General features: G+C 42.5%; 1 protein-coding gene across 1 annotated transcript in view; it reads left to right on the forward strand.

The window, feature by feature from the left end:
- CACNA1I (calcium voltage-gated channel subunit alpha1 I) overlaps positions 1–21,568 on the forward strand; it is a 495,446-nt gene that overhangs the window by 36,584 nt on the left and 437,294 nt on the right. Inside the window, exon 2 of the mRNA XM_069968882.1 lies at positions 717–1,000. Within this exon, the coding sequence (XP_069824983.1) occupies positions 729–1,000 (272 nt within the window). The 5' untranslated portion in view covers positions 717–728. The remainder of the gene's footprint in view (positions 1–716; positions 1,001–21,568) is intronic.

Below are 21,568 nucleotides of genomic sequence, written 5' to 3' on the forward strand. Positions count from 1 at the left end.
TATTGAAGATAATAGATTCTACTAACTCAAGGCCTTTTACATGGGACAATTATGGGTAATGAGTGTCCCATGTGAAGGGGTCGTCTAAAAAGATCCTTGCTACTACTATGTCTATTGCTTGTGAAAAAAGTGGGTGTGGATGACCCAAGTGTTGCTGAGACCTCACACCCTTGCGTCGGCTGTGTTTCTCCACAGCCGACCAAAATAATTGATAGGTCTATTTTGTGCGTCTGCTATTCAGTGAACAGCAGCTGCACAAGATAGCCTATGCACACAATGTAAAGTACGGCTCCCAGCCGTACTTTATATTGTTCTCTATGGTCATTGGAGTGCGGGCACACCCAAATTTGCCCACATTTCAATAAAAATAAAGTGATGTTCACCAGGCCAATACTGCAGTATCGGCCAGGTGAACATCTGAGACATCGGCTGTTGTTTGACACGTCAAACCCTGGCCTTGTCAATCAACAGCCGATGTTTATATAGAATGTGAACATGGCCTTGCTATGGGAATTGCCTTGTCTTAACACAGACAGCTGCTTTTATACTGCTGATCACAATGGTTCTTCTTTATAAGGCTTTTAGACATGTGTTGTCCTCAGTAATAACTTGTTCAGTGATGTTTTGTATAACTTTTATTACTTAAGAAATATTTTCTTTAGCTACATAAGTATAAACTTATGCTAATGTCTCATCCCATTTTTTTTTCGGTTTAGGTGTTTCCTAGTATGGAAGAGTCGGTATCAGGTCCATCCTCGCCTTCTACGGCTTGGCAACCAGCCGCACAATCTCCGAGCTCTAGGATACAAAGGGGTGACACAGGTGACCTTGGAGTTACAGAACAACATTCATCGTTTTCCCAGGATGCTCCTGCTGCGGAAGAAGGGGGCTCACAGACTGATTTGGATGTGCCATACCCAGATTTGGCCCCTGTGGTATTCTTCTGCCTCAAACAGACCACAACACTGAGATATTGGTGCATCAAAGTGGTTTGTAATCCATATCCTCTTTGCAGTATTGGTGTTGGTAAACTTTCCGCCATGATGGCTACCTCTGATGGTTTGCATCATTTTATGTATGATGTTGAAAGAGTTTGGTGAGCGTGAACCATTGTTATTGAGCGGGTAGATATTTGGATAAGTATACTATAAGTAATAACTGAACATTGGGAGTAGATATGACCTGAATGATCTTGTTTTGGCCATTTTGGAAGGGATATATAATATTGCAAAGCACTAAAAAGTAAAACCTTTGTTAATCTATGGGAAGCAAAGAATTTACATATAATCTCATTGAGGTTTTTCTATTTAAGAAGGTCTCTTCCTCAAGGGAGTTGGTTCTCCTATCTTCCAATGTATTTTTAGATTTTGTTGCCTGAAAGTTGCAAATGTCCTGGAGCATCTATACTGTTATGTGTACCAATGCAAAGCGTTATGATTCTAACTTTCTCTATTTTGCACCTAATCTCATTGATGGCAAAAGATTTGTCTAACAAAAAATTACCAATATGACTTGGTATTTTGTTCAGCTTTGGTAGTACTGGTTATCTTTATCTGAAGAGAGTTTTATTGAGAGTAAACTGACCTGTAGCGACCAGTGTCAGGCAGCTGCATCCAGAGGGGTATAGATGAAATCACTTTTATTACTATACAGATCACAAGACACACCACACATGGAATATTGTGTATACATTGGGTGCCATTTTACAAGTAAAACATAATAGAGTAGGTTCAAAGGTGGCAAACAAAATAAACAGAATGGGTTGACTACGGTGCCCACAAAGATTATGGTTAGAATAGAAAAAAAAAGATGTCTGAGAAGTAACCTAATAACTATGTATTTAAATACCAAGGGGCAATACAGAGGTTAGATCCCTACTACACAAAGCGTAACGGCCGATAAACACTGGTCAACAGCCAAAAAGGTTCCGACATGAAAACAGTTGAACTTAACTAATTTTGGGGTGCTGAGATCGAAAATGATGTTCAAATTTTGAAATTGGCTCTAATTTTCAAGATATAGATGTACTTTCTATACTTCTCACAGCCTGTGATACAATACTAGGAAAAGTTTGCATCATCAGTCTTGCATCATCAACATGTATATTGCATCATCTTTGAATGACCAATAGTTATGGTATAAGGCTAGGTTTACACTGTGTTTTTGCTATCCGTGTTTTTCATCCATTTTTTGCGAAAAACGGATGAAAAAAACAGATGCATTTGTGTGCATCCGTTTTGATCTGCTTTTCTATTGCCTTCCACTATAAAAAAAAAAGTGGATCCGTTTTTTTTTAACAGACACAAAAGTAGTGTCAACACTACTTTTGTGTCCGTTAAAAAAAACGGATCCGTTTCAATACGTTTTTTTTTTTTATAATGGAAGTCAATGGAAAAACGGATCAAAACGGATGCACACAAATGCATCTGTTTTTCATCCTTTTTTTGGGGAAAAACGGATGAAAAAAACGGATTGCAAAAAGTAGTGTGAACCTAGCCTAAGGTATCGGGGTAAATGGAACCCATCAATGCTTGCAGATTACTGTTGGACAGTTATCAGAGGCAATCCCATGTATAAATACACAAGACGTGTAAATGCACAGAGTAGCCATTGAATAAGGACCTACATTCCAGAGTTCAATAAACATAATTAATTTGCAACAATTCTTGGATCTGCCTGTAACTTGTAGTTGATTTCAGATAGAACTAAGTTACCTATAAATATATTTCAAAAGTTGAACAGTATGAACAGTAAACTTGCTTCCTTATGATTGCAGAAGTAATAAATATGTTGGCTATTATACTGTATTCTATACAATTCACAAAACAGTAACATGAGAACTCTTCTATATTATAGAAAGTAGAGCTAATTTACGTTTTTCCTTGTGATATTTGAATTCAGCACATAAAAATCATTAAGAAATGGATCATTTTATTTCTGAACCAAACAACTTTTGATAATTTGTTGACCAGTGAATCGCTTTGTGTGATAAAAGGCAACGATCAGCCGACATGCATGGTCTAGGCTGATCACCGTCTTTCAACAAAAGATAATGATAGCAAAGATCCTATCACACGGAGCGATGACAGCAGAACACCACTATCTCCTATGGGCTCCCCGGATGAGCTAAAGCAAGCCGGGGACAAGGAGCAAGGAAGCGTTGACCTGACAGGTCGGCGCTCGCTTGCTTCCTCTAATCGCCCCGTGTAATAGAGGCTTTGCTCTCATAATCTGAGTACCCAAAAGTGTATCTATAACAAAGGAGCATCCTCTATGTCTAAAGGAAAGAAGGTTCCTTCACAAACATAGCAGGGGACTTTTTCTAGGAAGATTAATGAGGCTATAGAACTCTCAAGTAGAGATGAGCAGTAACAGTAACTTGGTTTTGCGTTAATTTGATCCCTTGGAAACTGAATCTCGCAGCCTGGAAAAGATGGAAGCAGCCCTAGGGCTTACTGGAAAACAGCCTATACTGCATCCATCTTCTTCAGGCTGCAGGATTCAAACCGTTTAGGCGAAACCAAACTTACTGTAGGTTTGTTCATCTTTACTTTCAGCCAAAGGAAGTTATTATGATAAACTCACTTATGACCATCATAACATTACATGATATGATTCTCCGCCGGTGGTGCTAGCTGGGAATTGGTGGGGCATTTTGGGTTTGGTCCTGTGACATTGGGGTTGCAGGGCCATTCCACGGCCTCCCTCCCCTGTTTGTGCATGCTTTGCGGGGTTGGCGGTCGCTGACCGACACGGTGTGGAGTTAGCGTAGGGACCCGTGTGAACCAGGAGACCGGCACGTGGTACACGGGGCGGTATGGTTTGATCAAATTATATACCAACATCCTGGCGTTGGTTTTTAAAATTAGCTTAGCAGCATTAGTATCAGCCATAGGTGTGATGTGCAGCTGCTTCTCTCTCTCCATGTCGTATATTACATGATATAGTTACTAGATCACTGAAGATCCGGGGATCTATTCTTAACTCCAGATGAATAAAGGAACTCGACAGGGAGGTTGTTCCAGACATCTTGAAGAACTGAGCCTAGATAGTTGCTGCTCAAGTCCTTCTGTCTCTTCATATAATCGCAGACAGACTGGATGATATGAGATCAGGGCTCGGTGGGGACCATGGGGGAGATTTATCAAACATGGTGTAAAGTGAAACTGGCTCAGTTGCCCCTAGCAACCAATCAGAATCAACCTTTCATTTCCCAGAGAGTCTGTGAGGAATAAAAGGTGGAATCTGATTGATTTCTAGGGGCAACTGAGCAAGTTTAATAAATCTCCCTCCATGTCTTTACCTCCATATTCTTTACATTGATATTAATGGCATTGAACGGATATTTGGAGGTCATCATTCTGCTGCAGGGTAAAAATTTGGATCCAATCATTCATCTCTGATTGGAAACATCTTATTTAGCGGTATTTTCCCCACCTGTCTAATACGTTTGCACTTGATCTAAGAAGAGTAGGTCCAGGGCAGGCAAAAGTGGATAGATATTGATGACAAAAAAAAAACTTTTTATAGGACTTATCTGTCATGATCGCTCCTGAAAAGGCATCAGTGCCACCCTCTGCTGCGAAGATTCGACCTCTGCGCCAAAGACTGCACTTTTGGCCATAATCTTCCATTTATTCTGTGTTTTGTTTGCCTTTGTTTTTGCCAGTCTGAACTGTGTCTTTTTCCTTCTGGTCTGCTAATTGTTTTCCCTGCCCCACCCGTGTCTGTGCTGCTAAGTTTCCTCTGGTCATGTAACAGTTAACCTGCCTTGCCTCAGTGATTGACAGCTGGTCCCTCCTATCATCTTCTGGACTTGGTTCCTGGTGTCCTATTTAAGATTTCAGCTTCTGCCTGTGCCTGGCCGGTTATTGACTTAGTCTCTGCCTGCTTGTGGTTCTGTTTCTTGTGCTTCTCCTGACTCCTGCTTAGTATCTTTTGACCTCGCTTGCTTGCTGCCTGCCCCCGACCATATTGCCTGTTATTTGACTACTCTTTTGGATCCTGATTTTGTACCTTTGCTGCCAGACTGTTGTGACCCGGATTGCTGACTATTCTTATTGTGTTTGTTCGTTTTGTCTTGTCTATTGTTTCACGTATCCAGGCCAGGGATCGCCGCCAAGTTGTCCGCTGCCATTTTAGGGCAGATTGCGGCAATTAGGTAGGGACAGTGGGAGGGGCTGAGCTCAGGGCTCACTGTCTCTGTGTGTTTGGTGTGACTGGTCCTGACATTATCATTATGTTATGTAATATAACTCTGCCTCTGACATATAACTCTGCTGAAATTCATCGATGACTCTCTATACAGTTTTCAGTATACAGCAAGTGTCAAAGCGTCAGAGATATACGAGTCCTGTGACTTACTTGGCTCCTCAGTTGACGGTAGTTGTGTTTGTTATGTGGCGTTTATAGCTTTTATTAGAGATTAGTACACTGGGACCAACATCCTAGAGCCGACACAGTAATCTGTTCACATAACTCCTTCAAATAGCTTCGGCATCGATTGTTTTTCCTATAGATTTTAGACTTGGAGACCATTAATGATCACAATAGCAGAAGGTAAAGTCTATTTTGTGAGGGTTTTGTTCAGAACTCCAGTAAACCATAATTGTATTAGATTTTTTTTTTCACGTTATAACAGTCGTGTCGTTTTTGTGTTTCTTGAAAGCGACTACAAAGCCTGTAATATTTAATAATGGAACGTTTATTTGCTATTTATTCCGTTTTGCCTCAGTAGTCAGCTCTTTATTTGCATGCTGCTTTATTGGTGCATACTGATGATCTGATGGTGGTTACTTCCGTCAATAATATTCAAGCCTCCGGTAGCAATTTTCTGTTTCTAAGGAAATCCAGGCAAGTCTGTGATACATGATGTGAGTCCAAAAGAGCTGGTATAATATCAGAGCATTCATATTGAGAATTTCTACTGACTTTTGCCAAGTATCATCTTAAAACTTTTTTTTTCTTAATACATAGTACATACTATTTTCTAGATCCTAGAAGAATTTTTAAAGGGGTTCTCTTACAAAGACAACCCATTTCTCTTATAGAGCCTGCTGACCACCGATAGTCTGGCTGGAGAATTTTGTCAGCTATACAGTACTTATCTCCTACAGCAGGGATGTGGACCTTTGGCCCTCTAGCTATTGCAAAACTACAATTTCCATAATCTATGTTTCTATGTTTCTATCATGCCTGGATAGCCAAAGCTTTAGCTTCCATTTTTTTCAGCTTTGGCTGTCCAGACATATTGGGAATTGTAGTTTTGCAACTGCTGGAGGGCCATAGGTTCCCTATCCCTGTCCTACAGTGACCCTACAGTATGTCAGCAGATTTGACTCAAAGATGGTAGTTCCAAGTGAGTTCTTTGCCCTTTGTGATAAAAGATTATCATTAATGGTGCGTTCACACCTACAGGATCTGCAGCTGATTTTCTGCAGCAGATTTCATTTAAATAACTGAACACAGCATCAAATCTGCAGCAGATCTGCTGCAGATCCTGTAGGTGTGAACGCACCCTAAAGGGGTATTCCGCTCAAACATAACTTTTGATATGTTTCAGCCGATGGTGAGACTAGCAATTCCTTCCATACTTGTTATTATCTATTCCGTCTCCTTCCCCCCAATTCTGAAACAGGGAGGAGGTGGCTGAACGGCTCCAGTGTTGGGGTCAGCCCCTCCAGTTCCCAGTCTCCTGGCCGCTTTCTTGTCTGAGCAGGGACCGGGTCGTGATGTGTAAGCCCTGCTCAGCTATGTGCATGTAGTCAGGTTCATCTGCCTCCTCCCCGACTCTTTGAAAAAAATTTTGGGCGCCGGACATCTCCTTTAAAGGTCCCAGTAGAGAGTCTAAAGGACTCCATGTGCTTTCAAACAATCTCTTCCATGCTTTGTTGTGTGGATGAGGCCTTAAAAGAGAAGTCTGGTCAAATTCAAAATTACAGGGTCGGCAGGAGGTGGAGGAACATAATAAACAACCTATACTTGCAGGTCCCATGCCCTTACAGCGCCGTATTACAGAGCTCCCGGACCCTGCTGGATGTCATTATCTATCCATTTCTTACTACATAACGACACTGCAGAAAATGAAGGGAGATAGCCCGCTCAGTCAGTCAATAACTGGGGCATCCATCAGCCGGATCGTGATGTAGCAAGAAAGATGAATGGGGGTCCAGGAGGGGTATGTATAGGTTGTTTATTATGTTACCCCCACCCTCTGCCGTTCTGATTTTTCTTTTACTTGGCCTGACTTCACCTTTAAATATAGACTGTTTTTATAGTCTTGTATTAATCTGTGTGACGTCACATTGTAATATAGACACATATATAATCAACTTGGATGAATATGGCGTATAGGTTGGTTATTGTGTTAAAAAAGATCATTACAATGTCACCTGTTCTAGCCTTGGGAAATCAGACCGACATGATGTCATAGATGATGTCATGTATGACATCACATCAGCCTGATTTCCCAAGGATATGTCACACTGGACATAGCTGGAGCAGCTCAAGTGTTTGTTTCATGAAGTCAAACAGCCCTGTGGTTTGCTTTAATAGAAAGACCTTTGTTCTGCCCGATTCAAAAGGATGCCTCGCTCTTCTCTGATTTTTTATGATCAAAAGAGTGTCATCAAAGACAGCAACGTTTACACCTCCAGCTCAGGCATTGAGTCTATATACTCCATCCCCCAGGAAGAGAAGCTGACATTTATATCTCTTCATCTTTTATTTTCCTTTGGGGTTATGCAAATAGTCAGGAAGAGGCTTGAAATGCATTTCCAAATGTGGTATTAAGGTGCTGATTTCCTAGGCAACGTAATGATAAATAGTAAGTCAGCAGAAACTGGCGTGTGTGAACTGCTTGCTTGCAGTTTTAATTCTATCTTATGTTTGGGTGGCCTTATGAGAATGGGCTTATATGAGATTAGAAGGAAAGGGTTTGTCCTTAGGCTACATCTGGTGTATCTGTCCATTAGACCTGTATGGGTCAGTCCGTGCCACAATCAAGGCCCCTACTAGGGCTTGACTGTAATTTTTGCGGATCTGTAAAACACAGATTGTAGATCCGTAAAACTGTGGACAGTGTGAACAGCGGTGGGCCCTAAATTTGTCCGTACTTATGGATCACAGACAAACTTACGGAACATGTGAATGTAGCCTTAAAGGGGTAGTAGGATGGTGAGCGTGCCTTTTACTATTGTGTCCCCATTCTTGGGATTGGTGTGGGTCCTGGCGGTTTGAACTCTAATGATCAGGTTGTTATTAGAGATGAGCGAATCATAAGCACATTTAGGTCCGTCCAAACCCAAATGTATGGCATTTAATTTCTGGTGTCTGAATAAATTGAATCCAGCCCTAAGGCTGCCTGAAAACATGGATACAGCCGATGGCCTATACAGTAAATCAGCCACCAGTAATCAGATGCTGCACGCTCGGGTTTGGATGTGTGATTCCCTCTTCTCCTCTCCCTATCTTATAAGTTGAGATAGGAATACCCCTTTACAGTAAGTGTCCTATTACACCAGGTGATTATTAGCCGTATGTGGCCGATTATCGGCTGTTACGGCCGTTAATCACCTGGTGTAATAACTCTTGTTAAAGGGCAATGATCAGCCAACATGCATTATGTCGGGTGATCCTTGTCTTTCAACAGGGTGAAAAAGAAATAGAATGATAGCGAAGGGCTGCTGGTCATCGTTCTGGGCACTAGGAGCGGCAGACCACTGCTATCTTCATTTGTAACATTGGAAACGACATCAACTTCTGAGTTCCGGTCCTCATTTGTCACATATAGAATAACCAGGGGGCAACTACTCATCTGGCCTTTTTGTTAACCCATTCCTGTAATTGTGTCAAGTACACTTAGTAGGTCATCCAGCCTTCATGGCTGCAGTGCATTCACTATGGAACAGTATACGCTTACAAAGGTGCTGTGCAATATTACATTTATGATAGGAAGCAGAGCTCTGTTTGCTTTTAATGTGAATGTAATTATCGAGTAAGATACCACTTGTTCATATGGATTATATTTAGTCTCCATTGAATACAATATCCTCCCTTTCCTTCTGTGTAATCTCATTAAGAGGTTGGGATTTTCAGATGTTCAGTTTTAAATGAAGAACATGGACCAACCTTGCCTTTCCAGCACATCCCACAGATGCTCAATTAGATAAGGTTCTGGGAAATTTGGTGGCCGGCCAACTGCTTGAACTCTTTGTAATGTTCTCCCTGAACATTTTTTGCAGTGAGGCTGACAACATTATAATGCTGAAGGAGGTCATTTGACCTGTGCAGTACATGTCACAGTAACACCCACATGATGCCAGGACTCAAGGCTTCTTGGCTGAACATTGCCCAGAGCATTGGCCACACTGCCTCCGGTGGCTTTCCATAGTGACAGGTCAGAAGTTTGTATCAGTGGGTGTTCAGGTGCTGAGAATCTGACTACAGTAGATACAAGGAAGGGACAGAATCGCTTAGCTACATGCACTGTGCTCTATCCTCTCTGTGCACTTTAAGAACTTAAAGTGATCAGTATACGGACTTGCTGCAAGTCTGAAGGACTTGCATTGTAATTCTGTCTACCTCTTGCTTCAGCTTCCCAAAATATGCAAAGGACATGAAGGGGCACATTGTGTGATCATGAGCGTACAAAAAAAAAAAAAAAAAAAACAGACAAAAACGCATCTGGGTTTTTTTAACGTACACAAAAATGTGGATGACTATGTTTTTGTTTATGTTAAAAAAAATTGATGCGTTTTGATCCGTGTTTTTTCTTTTTATATATATAATGGAAGTCAATGAAAAAAAGGATGCACGCAAATGCATCCATTTTTATTCGTTGTTTTGCAACAGGGTATGAAAAAAACGGATTGCAAAAACTTAATGCGAGCTGTGATTGGTTCCTATGGGCAAATCAGACAATATGGGCCAGTTCATACTGAGTAAATTCGGTGAAATTTCACGGCAGAGCTCTCCGTCACGGAATCCCGCCTGCCTCAGTGTCAAACGGAGACTCTATGGCTCCTCTGCTCTCAGGGTGAACTAACCCATGTTGTACCCAGACAGATTGATAAAACTGGACCATCAACTTCAAGAACTGACCGATCACTTGCTGTCTGATATATTACACCTTTTGGCAGGCGTCATTGTCACATGGTAATCAGTTTTATATGTTACGCATGATTAAATATATCTCCCAGTAATAAATGACCAGGTGGGCATGGCCACCCTTTTTATGGAAAGTTCAGAATGGATCCGGCTCTTATTCCCAACTCTCTTGAAATATTTGGATGGGATGGAATAGGGGTTGCAGGAAAGGATAGAGAAGTAGATAAGTCACCACAAAAAAACGGCCTTACTTACAGCGAGACAGAGTTTCCATGGAAACCAGTTTTCCATCAAATGTGACAGGGCAAATATTTCGTAAATGCCAACGGTAACCCTTTCTTTGCCAAAAGGGCAACAACGTATTGCACACAGTCACGCAATGTCTAGCACGCCAGAAAAACGCACTCACGTGTGAATATCAAGGAGAGAAATGTGGTATTACACTCACCGCCATACTAACAAGTCACTCACACATAGCCATTACAGTATATACATGTATACTGACAACTAATGTTGCGTCCATCACCGTATTAAGTAGTTATAGTGACAAGTCGCAATGGGCCCAGACATAGGCAGTCTGCTATTGTAATCGACACAGCTAAAATAATACAGCTGTATGCCGCTGATCGGCGGGCTGCTCGGGATAACATTTCACCGCACAGTTTTACTAGTGCCTGGAATTTTTAATCAGAAGATTTACCTCTAGGACTTGACAGCTTTATTGGAACAGGGGTAGTGAGAAACTCAGTAGCAACTATTGATTTTCTAGTCCAAAACAAGAAAGGAGTGGGCTAAGACTGGATGAAAGCCAGTGCTGTGTTAATAGCATGAATTCACATGTCTCAATCTATCGTATGCCAGAGTAAAAGTCTTGTGTAAGTTGGAAGGGTTCCGCTTTACAGCTTTTACGCTCAGATAAAGTTCTATTCTTATTCTTTTTTTTTTTTTTGTGTGTGCTTTTTTATTATTTTATGCTAAAGTGGTAAAAGTATAGGCTCCCACTGCCATACATTGTCATGCCAGAGGCATCTGCTCATCAGTTTTATTGCTCACACACTAGATTGCACAATAATTCCAGCAAATGGCAATTATGTAAAAAATAGGCCTTTTACAATCACACATGAACACTTTAATAAAGCCTATATAACAATAGGCAGTGTCCAGAAAATGGCGCCATGTAGCAACCCAATAAAATAGTTCACGGTTTTACAGCAAATTCATGAATTGTTAGATTAAAGAGGCTCACGCATAATAACTAGGTGGGTATACAGTATATAGTTCGCCTTTATTCACCTTAAGGCTATTTTAACACACAGTTTACAATGGCCGTTTTTTGACATAGGCATTGTTTGCCTCTGGCCAGCTGTCTCTGCACTCTGTGTTGCCGGGAGGGTTAATCTGAGGTCAAATTGCTGGTGACCCTATTGTGATTAACCCTCTCAGCAGTAAAGAGTGCAGAGACAGCTGGTCAGGGACACTGTTTATAATGAGCCGTCTCAGAAGGGAAGGTGGAAGAGGGGGACCATCTTACACACAGTTTTCTGTGTCTTCAGCACAAATCATGCCTGGATGGGAATTGTAGTTTTGCAACAGCTGGAAGGCTTAAGGTTCCCCATCCCTTTCTTAATGGAACTGAGCTGCAATACCACACACTAAGGACAAGAGTGGTGCTTTATGGGGAAGAAAGTGGCCATTTTTCTATACTGGATAAAGACAATTACAAAGAAAACAAGACACAAAAAAGTAAATGAAATGAAGCAACAGTACATATTTAGCTCTTTTACAATAAATTAGAGGAAAAGGGATGTGGGTCCTTTGCTGAATATCCAACACCCGTACAAGTATGACGGTCTTATATTAGGCCCAGCCCCCTTTTCCCCAGCAGGATTCACTAAGAGGCGCACTCCTCTTAGTTAATCCGGCCAACCGAGTGCCCGAACCTGCGCCCGGAGTTCTACACCTGTTTCCAGCCGAGCAGGCGTAAATCATGATAAATGAGGCACGGGAGGAGACCACACCTCCTTCCCGCCTTGTCATGCCCCCTCAAGCTCCCCAGCCCGCCCATTGGGCAAGTGAGGCATACGGCAGGCGTACGCCAGGGAGAAGGGGCGAATCTGCACCTTCTTCCTGGCGTACGCCTCGGGCGGACTGTTCATAAATGTCCCCCTTAGAGTTGAAAGTAGGTTTAGGTCTGTCACAGCCGCGGCGGCGTCCCGCGTTCCGGGCCGCCGCCGCGACCGCTTCCTGCCCCATGCAGCAGCCGGTGTCCATAGTCGGGGACCCGGCGCTGCTATCACCTCGGCCCCGGGGGGCGCCTCACCTCTCCACGCTCCTGTCTCCCGCTGTGCCGGCCGGCGCGCGCGTCCCCTGTCTCAGATTTAAAGGGGCAGTGCGCTCCTAATTGGTAGTTGCACCTAATCACTCCCCTATAAATCCCAGCTTGCCCTGTTCCCTGTGTTGGAGCCTCTACATGCTTCCCATAGCGTTTGGCCCAGCTCCCTGTTGTTCCTGTGTCCTGTCCGTTACCTGGTCCCAAGTCCCTGTTCCTGAGTCCTGTCCGTTACCTGGTCCCAAGTCCCTGTTCCTGGTTCCTGTTCCCCTGTCACTCCACCTGTTCCCGTGTCCAGCCTGTCACGTGCTCTCTCATCTGCAGACTATTGCCTGTGCCATCTCCTGCCACGCCTCGCCTGCCGACACCAGCAACCAAGCCAGGGGTAGCGACCTGGGGGTCGTCTGCCGCAGCAAGTCCATCCCGCCTTGCGGCGGGCTCTGGTGAAAACCAGCGGCCCCTTAGACTCCGCTCCCTGGTGAGGTTTGTGCCATCGCTGGTGCCGGTCCAGTGGATCCACTACTCCGGGCGTTACAAGGTCTGAGCACTCTGACAGTTCTATTGCAGTGTTCAACAGAACCCCTGGAATAATGGTGTCTAGAGATAAACGAGACTGCTTTAAGTATTTGCTTGAGTATTGGGCTACTTGAAAGTACTCGGGTGGGTACTGCGTGCTAGTCAGGTGCTCCTTAAACTAGTTGAAAGGCTGCTGAGCCAGCGACATTATGCTTACCGCCGATGATTGGCTGAGCAGCGATAGTGAAGACAGACTTTCCCCGCTTCTCCACCCACCAACAGAACACAGTCTGCCCCCCCCCTTTCTTGGAAGTGTTGGCAGACTTTTTGCTTTTAAGCTAGCAAATTCTATCCAGTCTATTTCAGAACTATCCAGCAGCTGTATTAGCTGCTGCATAGTTTTTAAACTCACATTAACCCCGTACAAGCAGCTGTGTTCTCTCCTAGCAGATTACCCTTTTACAAGCAGTATGTCTGTTTGTCAAATTAACCCCTTACAAAATCAGCTCATTCTCACAGTTGGTACCTCCCAGATAGGAGCCCAGATTTTGATCTCTCTGCTAAACTGAAACCTGTTTTCTGGAATACTATAGGAAATCAATGGTGTTTCTAATTATATGTATATTTGAGTCTTCTAATTTCATCTACTTTCATTTATTGCATTTTTCTCAGAACAGTAGAACCATAGGTCCTCTTTAAACAAACTCCACAATAAATTATTGTTAAGAATCCTCAAGTGTCTCACAAAGTAACAGGTAGATTGCAGACTGAATTTGCGTTATGCATCACTGTGTCTCATACTAAATGATCAGAATCAATAGAATATGGAATTAGCTCTTGGCATGAGTAATGTTGTGTTCTCTCAATTCTAGTTGGTTTCAATTGAGACAATTTGAAGGAATGAGATTTTTTTTTCTATTTTATCAGTATTCTGAAGATAACTTAGTTTGCAGACATTCCATTGGTTTTGTCTATTCAGTAATTTTCCCCTAGCAATTGCAGCACGAAAACTCAATAAAATAAACAACATAATTCCGCTATCTCTTAAGGTGCCCATAGATAGGGGCGTAGCTACTGTATGATTCATGGGGCCCCATAGTAAAAAACACATACTCACCTGGCACTGTGCCCCGGCTTTCCTTCTTTCTCCCAGCTCTAAAACACACAAAGTGACGTCACTTATGCACCGGGGAGCTGGAACAGACAGCTGACTCTTGTAGCTGGAGGTGCAATGCTTCCTCCGGCCACAAGAGAGGCTGTCAGGGCAGGAAGCCAAGAGCTTCTTGCTCTGTCTTTCAGAGAACTGCAGCATTTAACTGTGAGCATTTATCATGAAGGCCCAGATGCCAGTCCGGGCCTGTGGGCCCCCTTGGTGCACTGGCCCTCTAGCAGTGGTATGGTCTGCTTTCATGGTAGCTATGCCACTGCTCATACATCTTATAATAAAGTTTTTTAAACACCCCACCACTTCCAACTCTCCACCAACGGAATGGAAGGTTGGGCATGATGGATTTTTAATGCCAAACCTTTTGTTAAAAGGCCTGTGGTTTACCCCTCCTGATAGGGAACAATGTTAGGAATGGTGAATATGTGCCAAATGTCCCTGTGTATGGGGAGAATGAGAGAGATAACTGTTGCCCGAACGATTGTCATTATTATGTCAGTCTACAGTTTTTGGGACTGTATGGCTATCTTTACTCTTTATTTGGCTACTTACCTTCATGGTTGGAACCCTTCCCCCATCCTCCTTTGGCCTTACTTTTTGACACGTAATGACCTATATGAGCACCAAATTGTTGCCATGGTTGTCCAGAGAGACAGCCTGGGTAAGATGGTGGTCACTCCTGTTTGGTGGAATCCAGTGCCTATGATTAGTGCTTGTTTTGTACAATTTGGAGCAGAGATGAGTTCTTTTTTGTTGTGTGTACCTAAATATAAGCAGCCATGGCTTATTTTTGTGAGTTGAAAGTGGTGGGGCTCAGTTTTGCAAGATGGAAATGTCTGCTGAGAGTGTGAAAACAGGTGGTGTGAAAATATGGCAAGAAGTGCATATAGAAGCCTGGGGAGCCAGGTGGTGGGCAGTATCACATGGCTAGAAAAGGTCTTGAGCTGGCTTGATGCCTATAGAAAGCATGTACCGCAAACCTGGTTGGACATCAACACCATCATCTGTATTGCACACTGTGTCAGAGGCTTTGGGTCAGATATTATTGAACAGCCTTACCCAGAGTTTTGAGTCTCTGCAGTAAATGTTGCCAAGTTCAGCAATAGCAGCGCTCATCTCATCTGTGTCTCTCTTCTAGCCTTCACACTTTCCGAACACCGAGTCTAATTGCCACCTCTCTCGGCAAGACATACTGCCTTACCTCCACCCTATGCTGTGCCAGCACCTTCAGGCTGCCCCCGTTACACCTAGACACATTAGAAGTCACCATGGAGTTCTATGGCTATATAAAAGCACAGGACCGGAGGCTTAGCGCTTTTATCCAGGTCACGGCTCTGGTTATGATCCTCAGATGAACTTGATGTCTTGAAGCTTCCATTATTTGTGCAACTATTACCTTTTTTTCCCCTTATAATTCTGCCGCTTTACAGAAGTTATTTTAAGACATCAAATAATAGAATTTACCATTAACAGGTTTAGCCTCTTAATAAATGTATCTGTTGCAAATGAAATATATATATATATATATATATATATATATATATATATATATATATATATATTTATATATATAGTCTTTCAATGTTCTCTCATTTTCCCCGGCAAACCTTTTGTTTTCTCTCCACCTCTTTTAATAGCTCCTTTGCTCCTAACTTCCTCCCTTCTGACTCCAGTCCTCCTCTCCCTCCCTCCTATCTCCCTCTGGCTTCTGCTACCCTACTGTCTCTCCCCATCTCTGCTGACATTTCAGGCTCACTCTCTGCCTTAGAGGGAGGATAGAATATAATAGATCCAGCGGGAAGAGAAAAGAAAGGATATAAAGGGAACAGCTGATCTTTCCTCAGCACTGAGTTCAGGTTCATGCATTCTGTTTAGTCCATAAACACTGATACAATAGATACCTTTCAGAGGCATTATCCCAATCCCCACGGGGGAGAGCATTGAGCGGGGGCCTTAGGCTTTCTTCTACCTGAAATTCTCTTCTTTTTCTCTGGGAGAATTGTTTCGAGACCAGGAGGAGAGCCATTTTGCTGGCCAAAGGCATTTTAACTCTTCAGGTGGCTTCGAAAACCATTTTTGGCTTAACACAACATACGTACGTAAAATAAGCTCAATGGCATAAAATGTACAATACTAGAAAACTAATTGTAGAAAATATGTATAACACGTACTAGAAAAGTAGCGAGTCTAGCCACCAATTTTCGCAGGAAATACTTTTTGCATATGCTAGGCATATGTTACATCTTGCTCTCTTTATTATACCTGTATAAATGTGATTATTTCCAAAGCTATGTCAGCATTAGATTTTTTTTTTTTTGCAGAATAACTCCCGATTCTATGAAATCGAAGGCAATGCAATGAAATGGACAGATTTTTTGCATGACACAGAAACAGGTTGCTTCCCATCCTAGCAGCGGTAGAGAGCCTATGGCGTACTAGAAGCAATCAGGCTCTGATATATGTAATTATATGTATGACTTTCTAGCAATAGGGGGATTACTGATGAATCCTCTTTGGATGCATGACTGCATGTTGTTACTGTGCACAAGCAATAATCTAGGTGAATGGAGGAATTACAATTTATTCCAATGCCGTTCTGCATATTGTAGATATTTAAAGGGTAATGCTTTATGGTGGGGCGAGTACTGAGAATTTACACAAGCAGAGCTGACGGACGTCATTGATATGCTGCAGAGTGACTGATGGCGTTGGCTTATATAAAACTGTCTATATTGCATACTTTAGATTGATGGTGACACTTGCCACCAGCTGTTTCCACTACTTCGAGTGCCTGTTCTCAGGGGGGCCATCTGTGATTGGAAAAAGGATCACCTCGCAGATCTTTTCTGGAAAGCTGTTTAGATGTTAGGGCTGCAAATAAGAAATATCCTGCCTGTATTATTGAATCATGGGTTGGGATAATCCAGCTGTCCCCTTATGTTTTAAGTGGTTGCTTCCTCGGGGAGATAAGTAGCACCGGAGGTGTTTGGCAATTTCTTATCTCAAATCCTTGGTTTAAAAGAATGTCTTGTAGGTGGTCATCACTGGACGGACAGATTTAGTATTGAGTTGAAGTAGAAGTGTGTGGCGCTAGTTATGGCTTTACAGGGTTATCCCATGCTCTGTGGGCATAAATCCTATAAGATGCTCTGGGCATATTGGAGGAGATTTATGAAACATGGTGTAAAGTAGAATTGTCTCAGTTGCCCCTAGCAACCAATCAGATTCCACCTTTCATTTTCCAAAGAGTCTGTGAGGAATGGAACATGGAATCTGATTGGTTGCTAGGGGCGACTGAGCCAGTTTAACTTTACACCATGTTTGATAAATCTCCTTCATTGTGTTTACTTAGCTTTGTAGTGCAGAAAGGGATTAATATAGAAATTCTCTACTGACTTTTCTAGCTGCAATGCCCACTATTTGTTGCTAGGCCTGGCCTGAAGCCAGTGAAGGTCCTAGGAAATGTATTTGTTTTATTTCGTAGACAGTAATTTATTTTGATTGATAACAGAGATCAGTAGGTTTACCAAACTTCACCACTAGCCCTAAAACTCAGGTCTAAGGGGGAGATTTATCAAATCTGGTGTAAAGTGAAACTGGCTCAGTTGCCCCTAGCAACCAATCAGCTTCCACTTTTCATTCCTCACAGACTCATTGGAAAATGAAAGGTGGAACCTGATTGGTTGCTAGGGGCAACTGAGACAGTTTCACTTTACACCATGTTTGATAAATCTCTCACTAAGAGTCTAAGCCCTTTATTACCCTGGAAGGTAAGTTACCCTGTAAGATCACCAAGGAGTGTATCTAAGTACTTTTGAGCTGTAAATGTCAAAGTTACAGCAACATGTATGGCCATGGGTAAACAACAAAAACACATTGCACTAGCAGATTTTTTTTATTTGAGGAAAGGTCAAAAAATGATTTTTAGTGGCAGATTCCTGGTTGTGTTGATACTCACACAAGAGTATTGGAAAAAGCAATAGCTAAAAAATAATCTCCTTTTGGAAGTAAGAATAAATTTTGTGCCTTCAAAGTAAAGAAACAATGGCTTTTTACAGCAACAGAATTTAAGTCCCCGAAAGTGTGCCAAAGTGACAGGAAACCCTCTATGCACTGCTTTTTGGCAACAATATGTGTACCACAAAAAAGGCACACAACTTTCATTATAACAGGTTTTGCACTAAAAAAAACAGATGCAGAACGCTCTCTGCCGTGCTGCTTTACAAGGTTTAGGAAAAGATAGTGATCACTGGACAACACAGAAGTAGGACCAGATATACACAATTTCTCCCATGTTTCCACTGATTACTGTCCTTCACAGACATTTCCTCCTAAACCTTTTTATAGTGGTTATGACATCACCCTTATTCTCCCTTCTGATTGGCTGGGAGGCATGTCACGATGGGCCAACCTAAGGTCTTGTCTTCCTTCCTCTTCTTTTGTGCCATGTGGCTGACTATATCTTAATGAAGTATCAGAGCTTAGAGATGGTGCCAACCATAATTAGGACTGCACCTGGGTTGTACATGTTCAGTTTTCGCCTAACTAACAAGTAAATATTTACACATCAAATTTAAATGTAAATGACAACAATCTATGATGTCATTAACCCTTTGAGGACCAGGCCCAAAATGACCCAGTGGACCGCGCAAATTTTGATCTTAGTGTTTCCATTTTTCCCTCCTCCCCTTCTAAGAGCTCTAGCACTTTCAGTTTTTTATCTACAGGCCATGTAAGGGCTTATTTGTTACAGGAATAGTTGTACTTTGTAATGGCGTCATTCATTTTACCATAACATGTATGATGGAATTCCAAATATATTATTTATGAAGATATAAATTGGTGAAATCGCAAAAAAGAATGCAATATGGTAACGTTTGGGGGGTTCCTGTGTCTACGTAATGCACTATATGGTAAAAGCGACATGATACCATTACTCTATAGGTCAGTACGAACACAACCATATGCAGGTTACACAGATTCTCTAATGTTATATATATTTTTTTAAATGAAATCCTTTTTTTTGGCAATTAATTATAAATAAAATGGGCCTATTGTGACGCTTATAAAGGTTTTATTTTTTCACCTACGGGGCTGTATGGGGTGTCATTTTTTCCGCCATGATCTCTAGTTTTTATTAATACCATATTTGTGAAGATCGGACGTTTTGATCACTTTTTATTAATTTTTTTATATATATAATGTAACATAAAATCGGTAATCCGCGCACTTTTTTCCCTCTTTTCGTGTACGCCGTTTACCATTCGCAATGACGCTTGTTATATTTTAATAGATCGGACAATTACGCACGCTACGGTATATTATATGTTTATCTATTTATTTATTTTTATATGTTTTATTTATATAATGGGAAAGGGGGGTGATTTAGACTTTTATTGGGGGAGGAGTTTTGGGGTAGTGTGTTAGTGTTTTTAACTTCTTTTTTTTTACACATTTGAAGTCCCTTTGGGGGACTTGTACATACAGTACTTGGATTTTTACACTGATGAATGCTATGCCATAGGCTTAGCATTGATCAGTGTTATCGGCGCTCTGCTCATTGAGCCTGCCTGTACAGGCTCAGTGACCAGAGCGCCGATCGGACCGCACGGAGGCAGGTGAGAGAGCTCCGGCGGCCCGTTTTACCGATCGGGACCCCCGCAGTCACACTGCGGGGGTCCCGATCGGTAAGTGACAGGGGACTCCCCCTGTCACTCACACTTAAACGCCGCGGTCGCGCCACGATCGCGGCGTTTAAGGAGTTAATGACACGCGGCAGCGCGATCGCTGCAGCGTGTCATTACCGGTGAGGTCCCGGCTGCTGATTGCAGCCGGCCCCCACCTGCTGTGAAGCGCGCTCCGCTCCGGAGCACGCTTCATAGCGGGAGAAACACCCAGGGCGTACAGTTACGCCCTAGGTCGTCTGGGGACAGACTTCCATGGCGTAACTATACGCCCTGGGTCGTCTAAGGGTTAATCATATACATCAGGGTAATAATCACTTAGTGTGAACTGATTGCTTCTCTATAAAGTCCAGAATAAGGTCTCCCCTCCCCCACTCTTTCGCCTTTCGCCTCTCTTCTCTTCCCTTTGTATGTTACACCCAGTACCTTTGAATATTTAATGACTAGTTGTTTACATATTTATAGACTGTGTCTCCATTGTAAATTCACCGTTTTAGCTATATTCCCAAAGGCAAAAGTGCCATCATTTAACCCTAAAGATTCCAGCACACCTACTTACATAAACATTTCATGGGGTTGATGTTAACAGTAACTGAAGCTATACAGAGGACGCGTTCCCATAGGATTCATTCCGTGATTTTTTCATATGCAATGAACAGACTATTTCATTGTGTCCTAGATGCTCATGTCTGTCTGATAGAATTCCAAGAACTGTAGGACTACCGAACTAGATGTACAGTGATTTCAAGGAATACACTTAGTAGAGCCATTGTATGTCTGCAGAAGCATGGCTAAGCTTTTTTCAATGGGCCAATGATTTATTGGGATTTTCTAATCTTACTAGTGGCCGGTGCTCTGGAGGACTCACGTCCATGTACTATATCAATACCTATTGATTTCAAGCAATAATGTCAGTGAACTGTGTATTTAGCAGATAGTTCTCCTGATAATACAATAACAGCGAGACAAGGGGTCTGACTACCAGCTGTACATAAGCTAGGGTTGGCCAACCAGGTTTTCCGCTATCCAGTTCTCTGGTTTTGTCACGTTCCATTGTACTTTCCAATTTTTTGTTGAGTTCACATCTGCGTAAGGGGCTCTGTTTAGAGTCTCTGTCATACTGGCTGGAAAAAATAGTGCAAAATAAAGCATTTATTTTTTGGGTGCGAGAACAGACGCCATGATGGGAACCAACAGACTCTATTTCAAATCAGTGAGCCCTTTTCGGTGCCATTAATGGGGAAGTCCGGCATTGGGCATTCTTTTCACCTTGGCCACTGACTGGCTGTGCGGGGCTGACACGTCACGACCCAGGTTCCCGCTTAGACCAGTAAGCAACCAGGGAATCGGGAACCAGAGCGGGAGACAGAAGACCCTACGCTGTAGCTGGGGAAGTAGGTGAATGTTATGTTCAGCCACCTCCTCCCCGTCTCTTTTGAAAATAATGGCAGACACTGGACTTTAATGCCTGTCATGTGACTGATACAGCACGCTATCAATTTAATTGTTCTGCCCCAATGATGTTGGAGGGTAGAATTTCAATTTCTGATCACTGAAGGATCCGACACCTAGAGCATCCACCAATTAGCTGTTTGGCAGAGCCACAGTGCCTCTATACATAGTGAACAGAGCAGGGAGCAGGACGCTCCATACATTGTGCAGTGCTCATGTTGGGTTACTACAGCTCAGTTTCCCTTTAAGTGAGTTGGAACTGAGTTGCTGTATTTGCTCAAAGGTAAGAGTTCCAGGTTCTATGGAATATTTATG

The sequence above is a fragment of the Dendropsophus ebraccatus genome, chromosome 4 (assembly GCF_027789765.1).
Source record: "Dendropsophus ebraccatus isolate aDenEbr1 chromosome 4, aDenEbr1.pat, whole genome shotgun sequence".
Lineage (NCBI taxonomy): Eukaryota > Metazoa > Chordata > Amphibia > Anura > Hylidae > Dendropsophus > Dendropsophus ebraccatus.